Here is a 12660-nt window from a genome sequence, read left to right as displayed (position 1 = left end):
TACTGCCAATAAAGGATACTTCACTGGTTCCGATGGTTTTTCCATGCTTTCATAAAACACTGTAGTGTAACACACTCACATTGAGGTAAAGGATATACAGTACTTGTGCTAATAGTGGCTAATAACTAGTGTATTAATAACAGTATTAATAGCTAGTGCTTAATAACTGCGGGTGTCTACAGAGTAGGAATATCTTACCATCATGTAAGCTTATTTTATCAGAGGCTGTGAGCCCTCTCCGAGGGCCGGCTCCTAAAATGCTTTAGTTAACATTCAGCACCATGGACAGGCGCAAAAGCAAAAGGCTTGTGACAGAGAGAGCAGAGAAGGAAGAGAAAAATCCAGGAAGAAGCAGAGAGACAGAGTGAACAATGAAACAATAGATGTGCAGAGGGAAGAACAGTGATAGCAGTAATCGGGAGAGGAACAAGGAGAAAGAAGAACAAGGAAAATGGAGGAAGAGAATAAAAGAAGAGAGAGGCAGCTCAACTTTGAGAAACACAACCATATAGCCAAAGGCAAACGGTGCTTTGTGTGATGAAAGAAGTTCAGGAAACTTCAAGGAAGTTATTTCAAATGTAAGAACCAGAGGGCTTCCTGATAAAGTGCAGGAAGACAAACAGACAAAAACATTTACAGACCGCTGATCAAACAGCACAGTGAAGGCAAGAATGAAGGAAAGAAAAGTCTTCTATATTTCCCAAGGTTTGAAGGTGTGAAGTCATGAAGCCATAAAAAAAGAAAGCCCTTTTTGAGTGGTTTGTAACACAATGGCAGAGTGCTGTCTACTGAGTGAAAAGTTCTGGATTCTACTCTCAATGTCTCAAAACAAACAAGCAAATACACAGAGGAAAAACATAAATAATTTCACAACAGCAATGAGAACCAGCCCATCCACAAATACCATCACTTTAGATTTTGGTTGACTTTTTTCTCTCTAGCTCTTAGCACAAAAGTAATGCTTCCCTAAGTCCCATGACCTATGGAGAACAAACTTTGTGGGGAATTATAGCATTATTTGTTATTATTTATTTTCATTTCCTCCTCTTCCCCACCTTCAACTGGGATGCATAATCAGTGGACTCTGGGGTTATTTTACATCCAGTTCTAAGCTCAATGTCTGGCTCCGAGCATATTCCATAGATGATATTAACTTGATTGACATTAAATGATCTGTCCAAAGAACCACACAGTAAGATTTCCTAGATTCAGATAATATGCTGCTGTTATCTAATATGGGGGATGTGTTAGCTCGTCTCTGCCCTGCCAGCTCTTTTCACACATGGTTACCTCTTCTGGAAACCCTCCCCTACATCTGGTGCCAACTGGCCTCTCTTCAACGCTCCTCCTCATTCTTTAGGTGGTAGCATCCACCAAAGAGCACTTCCATGGTGGGATTTGGGATTCTGCAAGCCAAATCACTCTCCCCTTCTTCTCTGTTTCCACAACACTGTCACACATCCGTTCCATAGCTACTGCTTATGGTAAACCACAGTATTATGGCTGACAGTCTTCTCCATGAATATAAGAGCTTCATACTCTCTGAGGATGTTTGTGCTTCTCTGTGCTCCCAGAATCCAGAAGATGCTCCAGGGTGGCTGTGTGACCACCACAGGAAACCTTGGGGCTGGGTTGAGCAGCATCATTTGAGCCAGTACCAGGAAAATCTGCCATATCCCTTGAGGAGACTCATTCTGTGATATTAGTTATTGATCATCTCCAGGTTCAGAGAGCTCTGTTACTTATGATAAAAGCTTGGTGTACTACTTTAGCCAAAATGCTGTCCACCAAGAGGGAGAGTTCAGGAGACCAATATGACTTTAAATGTAAAGCCAGGATAGATGGTACCAAGGTCCTGTTATGCTAAGGTGCACTGTGGGTAAGCTGAGAAGATGAAGCTTAGTTCTCACTGCCACAGTTTAAAATGGGAGTGTGTGTTATGGAGAAAGTCTATTTAAATGCACAGAGCAATTTTCATTGGTTGTTGGTACAGAACAATTTTCCTTGGTTGCTGGACTCAATCATTGTCCCTTTGCTTGGTGAAATTAAGGGCCATTGTAAGCCAGGGGCCAATCTCCAAAACAATGAAGAGTAAGGTGAAGTGGCAAACAGTGAATCCCTATACCATAGGCCAGTAAATTAAAATTTCTTCAGGAAAAAAAATCTCCATTGAAAAATTGGCTATCATATTGATGGGCCAATATTTTATTTTATAAAATAGGATTGATTTAAAGTGCTTTCAAAGACAGTAAATCAGAAAAGGGCATGGGACAAATTAGAACAAAGAATGTGGCACATATGTATAAACTGCCACCGTGAACCCCATGATTTCTGTACTAACTTTAAAAAGAATGAAAACCAACGGTTAATCTGTTGAGCTAAAAGCTGCCATTAGGAACACAAAATGGTAAGTTAGGCACCTTTAGAACATGTCAAATTTATGTAAAGGTTTAAAATCGTTAAGATAAATTCACAAGCACAAGATTCAAGAGTAGATACATTTCAAGATATACACTCAGTTATTTGATTTTTAATTCACACTCCCTTACCAAAGGCTTCTGACTGGTGCACAGATACAAGCCACTGCACCAGATGAAACTTGATTGTGATAAATATTTAGGTTCTTCTAAGGTGTGGCTCTCCCTAGCCTATGAGTACAAGCCTGTGCCAATGAGAGTATTATCTGTTCGATGGATCTGAGAATGTTCATATCGATTCCTCATTTCATCTTAATTCCCATGCTGACATGAACTTGTTAGTCTACTCAATAACACAGATAAGTAAAGGTTTTTCCACAAGCCCATGGCTTTCATAAAAGCAAAGTCCCACATAGCACATGCGCTCTGAAGCTACTTTTAGCCTTCCTTTCTCTACGTATCATGATGTCTTCTCTGGGCATGCTCGCATGAGAGCCCTCTCTCCCTGTCAGTGGAGTGGGATGAGATGGCTTGGGAGCCTTCTCCCAGCTACAGTTCTGGGAGCTAACAAGGGACAGTACTCCATATTCTCCTTTCCTTGTGTATGTGTTGACGGAAGCCCAAGGCTAGCTACAACTGTTCATCTGACTGGAACAGGTTTTTTTCTCTACACCTTCAACTTCATGTTAACTGATGAAATTGTTGGAGGCACTCACCTGTCCAAGGCATCATGGGAGTTATGCCGGCTGAGCACCACCCTGCCGTAATTCTCATCTCTGTGGAGAAACACTCAAATTAAATTACATCAAACGTGACCATAATGTTTGCTAAGAACTACATGAGAGAGGCAGGGAGAGAGTTTCCAACTTCAGGTGAGGTTAATTTGTGTTACTCCATGCCTAAAAGCACAGCCATAAATCTAAATTATCCAGCCACAGCTTGCAGAAGGAGAGCGGAATGCGGCAAGTTTGACTGCACAAAGGCCCCTTGTCCCAGGAGATCTCCACATGGCCCAACGATGAGTCAGTGCCTTGCTTGTTGTGATTGGTTTTGTTTTCTTTTTAACCAGAGCATGGGAGCATAAGGCCATTGGTTTTGTGTCTATCAGTTCTTTCCTACAAGAAGAGAAGACAAAGGATGTTTCCTATAAACATTCTTCAGGTTTAATTAAGCCTATTACGCCTGCACATTTTGATGGGTTTGACGATTGGCCTTCCAAAAATGAGAGGAAACAAGAACTGAAGCTTCAAGTGAGGGAGAATGATCATTTGCAGGAGAGGAAGCCCAACTTTGAACCATGAGGATGCTTTATGTGCCCCAAGATACCTATTAAATTAGGAGGAGAAGAGAGTTTATGCTAGTCAGCATATGAGGGCGTTCAACAGAGATTTTGTGGCTTTTCTAAAATCACATGATTATCAAGGGACAAAGGTGGCTTAGGACCCTGGTCTCTATTTCCTGTCCTCTGTTCTCTTTACAGTCTGCCCCATGATAGACTTTTACACACGAGTTGCCAAAGCTATGCCCTTCTCACTTCACAGAGTAGGTATGATTTAGCAGGCATCGTTAGGAAGTGGCCTTGAAACCAGCAGAGGACAAGCACCTGAGTTCTTCCTGCCAACCCCCCAAACCTGAAACACCACATTTTCTCTGGTCGGCCTCCATCAACATTGCTCAACATTCTGGAGCTGTGCTTAATAAAGCTATAAAAGAAGCTACAGCCGATAATTAAAAAGAAAGGTGAGCAGAGAAACTGAAGCACCCTGACAAGAGAAAAGTTCCCCTCTTCCCTGGCATCCTCCAACAAAACTTCAAAAAGCACAGCAGGCACCAGGCACGTTCTTCCCTGAGAACAAACGATAACGCACAGCCCAGAAACGGGCCAGCGGGAGCCTGCAAAGCACGGGAGCCAATTTCCCCATCACTCAGCAGCTACCATGCTGTCCAACCTGGTTTCCCTAGGCCTGATTAGGGAGGCTTGCTTGGCATAGGATCAACATTCCTACCAACTGTGACTTCCCGGAGACATCTCTACCTTCATCCATCTACACAGATATTTGAAAGCCAAATTTTATTATGGACATTTGTTATCATGAGGCCATTCCAGGAAAAGAGAAGCACTCTCACAGAAGAGCTAAGGGCAGATCCGTGGGAGGGAGTGCTTGTTGTCCAGCTGTGCTCAGTCTAACGGTGGTTACATCTCTGCACATCAGTGGAGTCCTTAAATGACTAAGATACAAGAGCAGAAGGCAACAGACGCTTTTACTACTTATTGCCAGTCATAAGTATGTTCCTCCAATAAGCCTAGCTGGACCGTGTGTAAAAGTCAGAATAAGCACCCCAAAATGCAGTTTCTCAGCCTAGGGCTGCTAACACGGTGTGTTTGAAAGTCATTGCTATGGCGTCTATCCTGCACACTTCAGGATGTTTGTCAATACTTTGAACCTCTACTCACTAAGTGTTAGGTGTATTCCCCAATTCCATGACGAAAAATATCTCCCAAATTGCCTGAGGTAAAATCGCCTCTGTTTAAAAGGCAGTGGTATAATGCAAAGACAATGAATCTTGTTAAAATGTCAGTTCTGCCACTTAACAGCTGTGTGTCATTTGGCCAAATTACATAGCTTCTGAGAGCTATTTCTCTCCTATAGGATGAGATTATAATGCCTAACTCATATATTTATAAGACTTAGTGACACTTTATGAACCCGATACCTAACCCAAAGTTTAACACATAATGAAATCAGAAAATGTATCCGTAGCTATGCACAATCTGTAATTCATAACTAATTAATGATAAAGATGGACCTGGACCATATGACTATCTATCATAAATCTGCTATGGAATTATCATTTTGTCCACTGTGAATATGTGTCATTCTGATTGGTTTAATAAAAAGCTGAATGGCCAATAAAATCCTAGGCAGGATTTTCAGGGCAGAGAGAATGCTGGGGAAAAGAAGGATGGAGTCATGAGGAGATGTGGAGAAAGCATGACAGGTGGGAGGTGAGGTAGCAAGCCGTGAGTCATGTGGAAGAATGTAAATTAATAAAAATGGTTTAGTTTAAGCTATCAGAGCCAGTTAGAAGTAAGCTGTAAGCTATCTGCCCAGCTTTCGTAATTAGTTAAGAAGTCTCCATGCAGTGATTTGGGAGCTGCCTAGTGGGACAGAGAAAGACAAGCTACATAAAGCTATGATGACAATATTTAAATATTAAATATACAGCTAGCAGAAGCAATGCTCAAAGCTTTGCTAGCGCTTGCCTTTAAATAAGGTCCACTCTTGCGGCCACCTAGAGGTAGATGGTCAGGTGGGCCTGAAATGAGCTTGCTGATTTTATTTACGCATGTAGAAGTTTGAATTATTATTTTATATTTGCAAATTAGAAAAGTTACTGACATGATCAATACAACACAGAGATTAACTGCTGTCTTTTGGAAAACAGGGATGTCTTGCTTCCTTTTCGGTTTATGCCTATTTTAGTTGACAATCGTGCTCTCCTCTGTAATAGCTCACATTCTTTTGTATGTAAATGCTTGCTTTTAAGAGTGCAGTTTTCTTAAGAACGTGGTACAACTGATTTATGCTTACTAAATCTTATGAAAATAAGACTATGTAATCAAGCACTTTAGTGGGAAAGGCTTGCTTTTTACATGGTCATATCTTCCAAGCAGAGATACCTCTCATCCATCCATCCATCCATCCATACATACATACATACATACATCATCCATACATCATCCATCCATCCATCCATCTATACATACATACATACATCATCCATCCTTCCATGATCCATCCATCCATCCACCCATCCATCCATCACCCACCCATCCATCCATCATCTATCCATCCATCATCCATCCATCCTCCCATCCACCCATCCATCCATCAATCCACCCACCCATCCATCCATCATCTATCCATCCATCATCCATCCATCCTCCCATCCACCCATCCATCCATCAATCCACCCACCCATCCATCCATCCAACATCCATCCATCCATCCTTCCCTCACCACACTTACTTTTCCTCCTCAGGACGTTTTTTTATCCAGCTGTTATCCTGCAAGAAAGCCCTTCTTTTGTTCACATCATGAAAGCCCTGTTGTCTCAGTGCAGCCCCCTGGGTGCTCTTCACATCTACCAAGAGAAACACGGACAGTTGCTGTAGAGGGAAGCTGAGTGCGGGGCGTTAACCAGAAGGTCTTGAGAGAGCATCTCATTGGCCTCATCTGGGCTGGCAAGTCTAGCAGCAGGGTGCCTCAGCAAGAAAGAACAAATCCCACACCCCAGCAGCAAAGATAACAAATAAAACTTCTCAGGTGCCAACCGAAACTGCCAGTGCAGCTCAGGAGGCCCCATCTGGAGCCCAGAGAATGCAGGATCCCCATGCTGAGACAAACCCAGACAGGGCTAAGTGGCCAACATATTCTGCTCAATAGAAATGTGCCTTCGAAACACACTGTAAATTGATTACACAGGACTTAGTTCATGAATCTCACAGGCACCAGGGCACAGATAGCCCTCCAAAGGATGTTTATGGTGATCTTTAAAACTTTTTAAGTTATAATGGCATAAGTAGAAACTACAACATTTTTAAAAATGTATTTCAATATTTTAAAGAATTTCACATATAAGTACTATATCTACATCACATTCTTCTCCCCACCCCTCATTCTTACTTTTAAAAAAAGGATACCTACCTTAAGCAAAGCTAATATAGTAAGGTCATTGTAAACAACAAATATCTATAGTGAAATTTATGATCTATGAGTTGTTTTTCTTATATTTAAAGGTTTTTATAATATTTTAGTAAATATTATCTGTATTACCGTTTCCAGTAGGAGACTTTTTTCTCGAGGAAAAATTCGACATGCTGGATTCTAGTGAAGATCTAAAATTAAAAAAGGGGGTGATGAGAGAAAATAAAGTGATGATATTAAGAACCTTCAAGGAACAATTTAATTGCTAAGATATATTTTTCAATAATAGTGGCAAAGCCTACAAGTACAACAAGTCTTACATAAAGTACCTTTCAAGAATTTGAGGGTTTATCTGTTCCAAGGATTTTTATTATATTTTTATACATGGAAAAAATGAGACTTAGAGTGTTTCACATCCCCAGGGCTATAAAATAAGCAAATAACTAATTTCAGTTTTCAACTGATTCATTTATTCAGTCCATGAATGCCCACAGAGGATCTGCATTGTGCCTGGCCCTGAGCTAGGAGCAGAGGAAGTACAATAAGACAGACCAGGGTCTGGTCATGGTGAATGAACAGAAGCAGACATTGGACTACTCTCATGGCACAGGGGAAGGCCTTCAGATGGGCTTACCAATTCCTCCCAAAATCAAAGCCTTGAGAGGGGAAGCAGGAAGATGCACAGAAATCCCAGATCTAGGAAACACTGGAGGTTTTCAACAACCATCCCTGGGGAGATCTCCAAGTTCCTTAGCCACAACCAGCCACCATTATTAAGGTGTAAAGGGCTTACTATGACTCCGATCTCAGTTCTGCCATGTCTGAAGCTGTCCCCCAGAAGCTCCTTCTTATACTTACACATGCATTAAAAAATATATTTGCTGGGAGCCAACATAATTGCTCAGCAGGTAAAGGCAATTGCCATCAAGTCAGATGACCTGAATTCAAGCCCCATAATCTGCAGTCAAATGGGCAGAAGGAGAGAACTGACTCCCCAAGTTGTCTTCTGGCCTCCACGCATATGCACAAGCATACACAGATACACATAAGAAATAAATAAATGAAAACGGGTCCTTAGTGACTATGTCAGCATGACCACAGTTAGGACCGGCTGCAGTATTTATGGTCATCATAATTACAGTTGTATTTTTCTCCTGTTCTTAGAAGAAGTTAAAATGAGAAGACTTCTCTGCATCTTAGAGCATTGCAGACTTCAGGCGCTGGGCCTAGTAGTCCTGGGTTAACTTGAAAGTGGGGTTTAGAGCTCCAAATTCAGAAAAGTCCTTGGCAAATGTGGACAACTGGTCATACTATATGGGTAGTCACGTCATTTGTGACATCCATCCCACCAGGTAACATACTGAACTCGGAGGACCATCCAATCTTAACCAAGAAGTAAATTTAAGGTCCCTGCTATCATATTCTACAGTCATAACGTTAACCTTCCCCACCAAATAGGGATAAGGAAATTTGTCACCTTCTTCATAAGGTTATTATTATTATTGTGATGATGATTAAATGAATAATGTTCACAAAAATACCTTGTTACACTATAAATACTGTTGGTGCACTATCTGATGAAGATTATCTTGGAGGTTCTTAAGTTCTCTACCTCCATCTTTCGGTGTCAAACGTACATCCGTCAGTACTGTCATAGCCATAAGGGCTCATCCATGTAACCTGGAAATAGCTGACTCAGGATAAAATGTGAGTCCCATGTTTCAAGGCAGAGGCAATTCCATGAGGATAATGTGCACCTGGGGGCTTACCGGAGGGGTCTCACTGAAGCTCACTTGGCACACAGCATGTCCTTGCTCAGCTTTTTCTGTCTGCCTCTCTATCCCCCACTTCCTGCTCTGGAGACTACACCTGCCACAAGTCACAGACACCCAACTTTCCTCTCATGCACTTTATCCAAGGAGCCATATACAAGGCTAACAGCAACCACCATAGCCACTGCCTTCCTAAGCTTGGAGTCACCTTGGGACCTCAGGTTCCTCATCCACAAAAAGGCAAAGTCAAGCTGCTGTGAGAACCAAATGAGGACACACATCCCGTGTTAAATCATTGCCCAACTCCACTGGTACTCAATAACTCTTTATGCCTTTATTGTTTTGCCTTGGAAAATAGAAGGGAAAACAGGAAAGGGAGGGAGAGTTAGGAAGGGGTAGGGCAGGTTTGAACATGAGCAAATGGGTATTCAGTGAGCATGGGACAGTCCCTGGCTGGCTCAATTGGAGGTTGACAAGCTGTGTTAGGAAAATGGAGTAGAGAGAAACCTAAACACAAGCATAGGGTTATTGAAATGGCTCAGAAGACAAAGGTGCTTGCTGCCATGCCCCATGATCTGAGTTCAACCCTCAAGATCTACGTAGTGGACGGAGAGACCTGACTGCCAGGGAATGTCCTCTGACTTCCACATGTGTGCTGTGACAAGTGTGGCAGGCACCTGCACACACACACACACACACACACACACACACACAAAAATAAATAAGACAACACAAATCTCAATTATTCACTAATTTTACCTCAACTTTAGTCCTACTTCTTGGGATTACTGGCTTACACATTTCCTGTTTCCAAATAGAATCCATAAATTTTCCTTCTTCGCTAACAAGGACATGGAACATCTCATCTGACTGAACTATGATTCTGTGATGGTCAACATATTTAATGTATATTTGATAACACTTGTGTGAAGATCACAAGTTCAATTGTGAGGCCAGGAACAGTGGGCAAGTAGAGAAAAGACATATATTATCTTTTTTACTGTGCTGTCTCTTCTAAGAAGCTTGGCTTCAATAAGCAAGGCTTAGGCTTTCTCTTGTACCCACTGTAGGATAACACAGACACTGCCCAGCTATTTCCTATACTGAGCCCTGCCCCCAAATCCACATGTTGACCTCTAACCTTACATCGGACTATGGTGACATTTGGGAATAGTGACTTTCAAGAGGGGGGAATTAAAATAAGGCCTTTGGGGTAGCAAGGACCATTTACCTGCAAGCCAAGGAGAAAGGACTCAAGTGAACACACTGACACCTTGATTTTGGACACCCAGCCTCCAGAATTGCCAGGTCAAGCTCTCTGTGTGGTGTTTCGTTATGGCATCCCTAGAAAACCAACCCAGGGATTGTGAAAGGAATGGTGAAGCTTCTCCAAAGTAGCGAAGCAGTTTAAAGATCTGGGTGCAACACTGCCCCTAATTTGTGCCCTCAGTGTCTTCAACTGTCATACTGCACAGAGCAATTACTAATATTATAAACATACGTTAGTTGAGTCCTGGCTTTGAGGGCAGAATGTACCTCATGGACATTATCTCTCACCATCGGATGAACTCTGTGAGGTGGCTATTATTATTGCCGACACTCAGATAAAGCATTTGAAGTTCAGGGACAGGATAACTTGTCCAAGGTGCTCAGCAGCAGAGGCAGACTTCTCAAGCAAAGTCAACTCTTACCTGAGCACCCAGCAATCACGCGTGTCATGAGTCACTGAAAGACTAGATGGGTACCCTGGAGATAGAGTAACAGAGAAGAGACACAGTGCTAGCTGGGGGCCTGCCTGACTGTGACATCTCACACATCCAGCAAGTTCTACCCACAATGCATCAGGACAACTGAGGCAGCCTTTCAAGGAAGGCTGCAGATGAACCTTCACAGAAGAGCCTTTACTGTGTATTCTTGAACAATATCTGGGTTATAACAAATATGTCAACACAAAAACCTGAATGTAAGCAGTCATAGCAACATTTTTTGTAATAGCAAAAACCAGTGGAACTATCCAAATACCCATCAAACAGTGAATGGATACATAGTTTGGCTTATCCACACAACGGACTATTGCTCTCAGCATTGTCTATTATTTCATGCTAGAACATGGGTGAAACTTAAACAGGCTAAATGAACGGAGCCAGACACTAAAGAAATGTGAACAATAGTCTATGAAGTGTGAACAATAGTCTATGAAGTGTGAGCAATAGTCACGCTCTCAGAAAAAAAATAACTTGTGCTTTTTAGAAGCTGGGAAAAGGAAGACGCTGCTAATGAAACTTTGGGGCCAAAAAACCTTCCAGAATTAGATAGTGGTGATGGATTACAAATTGAATAAAAGATAATTAATTTTATACTTTCAACTGAATAAATGTTATGCTATATAAGTAAACTTTCAACTGAAAAACCCCAAACTAAAACCTGTCAGCAAACCCAAGACACATGAGAGATTGAGGGACAGCCTGATTTTGCCCCCATGGCTTTGCTAGAATAAAATGAAGTAAGACTGTATTTCACCAAACTACTTCAGGTCGATCAGGACGTATATCCATCCAACCACTGAGAAACATCCTTGCTTTAAGATTCCTAATTCCTGACCAGATCCCAATGTCTACTTTTGGTTTGGGAACAGAGTCACCCATTTTACAGGAAAGCATGAATGGGACTCGAGAAAGATGTCACTCCCACTCAAGATTACGTCCGTGTGTATTAATAAGGTGTTACAGCAGATTGCATGACAGTAAGAAAATGTAGCATTCTACTATGGGGAACAAACTTATAACTATTGGGTACTTATGTTTTCTGATATTTCAGTTAGTGTGCTATACAACAACATATCATATATATATCCTTTTTATAGTAAAAATTGGATAAATAAAATATTTAGTGCATTATGGTAAGTATATGCTAGATATAGTTTATTTAAAAACAATTAAATAATGCAAATATCTACTCCTATATAATTGAACTTAAAATTCAACATACAGAGGACATACATGTGCTCATTTAAAACACATAAATCTCATATTATGTGTGCCATGTTTTATCCATACCACTTACACTAGCTTTCGGAACAATTATCTCCTGCACGTTGTAATTTGTCTTACCCTCTGCTGGAATGTTAATAATGTCTACTGGATCTTTATACGTATATATCTTTATACTGGATTATTTGTACTTTCTACTTCCCTTCCATTTCTATGTCATTGTCTCTTCTTTCAATTGGATCCCATCTTGGGCTTCTTGTTAGCCCCCAGAACTTTCTATTTTTCTCAAACTCTCATAACCTACTTGTCTCTCAGTGTTGCTCCGTCTTTCTGACTCCTAGCTAGCATAGTAAATTATGCCTGGGCAAGGATCACATGAAGGCTGAGAGGTGGCTCAGAGGAGAGTGTGAGCTGTGATTTACACTCAGGCTGAGTCCCAGCTGGGGCACTCATTAGCCACGTGGACCAAGTCATTACTTTGTCTCTGCAAAGTGGGGGTTAGATTGGGCTTAGAGGGTTATTGTGAAAACAAAGAAAGTGTTCTATAAATTATAAATTACTATAAATCATCTAAGCTTTTGTTATTGCCTGAACTCTCCCCTTACCTCACCAGAGCCCACAAAGGCAACAATGCCTGGGCTGAGAAGAAGACTGAGTGGGGAATGGAAGAGAGACTGAGGACAATTGAAAGAAAATACTTACATGGATTTGGAGCCAGAGAGCTGCACACCATGGGAGAGGCAACCAGACTGAAACCACGTATCCAGAGAAA

General features: G+C 41.5%; 1 protein-coding gene across 5 annotated transcripts in view; it reads right to left on the bottom strand.

The window, feature by feature from the left end:
- Nucleotides 1-12660, bottom strand: part of Scel (sciellin) — a 92529-nt gene that overhangs the window by 70312 nt on the left and 9557 nt on the right. For all 5 annotated transcript variants that reach the window (XM_050144694.1, XM_050144695.1, XM_050144692.1 and 2 more), the window contains 3 exons: nt 7256-7317; nt 6449-6563; nt 3134-3193 (listed from right to left, as the gene is read on the bottom strand). In XM_050144694.1, the coding sequence (XP_050000651.1) occupies nt 3134-3193; nt 6449-6563; nt 7256-7298 (218 nt within the window). In that variant the 5' untranslated portion in view covers nt 7299-7317. The remainder of the gene's footprint in view (nt 1-3133; nt 3194-6448; nt 6564-7255; nt 7318-12660) is intronic.

The sequence above is a fragment of the Alexandromys fortis genome, unplaced genomic scaffold (assembly GCF_014885135.2).
Source record: "Alexandromys fortis isolate MF-2015 unplaced genomic scaffold, M_Fortis_MF-2015_v1.1 scaffold_43, whole genome shotgun sequence".
NCBI classification, from domain to species: domain Eukaryota; kingdom Metazoa; phylum Chordata; class Mammalia; order Rodentia; family Cricetidae; genus Alexandromys; species Alexandromys fortis.
Note: the sequence above shows the minus strand (reverse complement) of the source record. Positions and strands in the feature narration are given on the sequence as shown.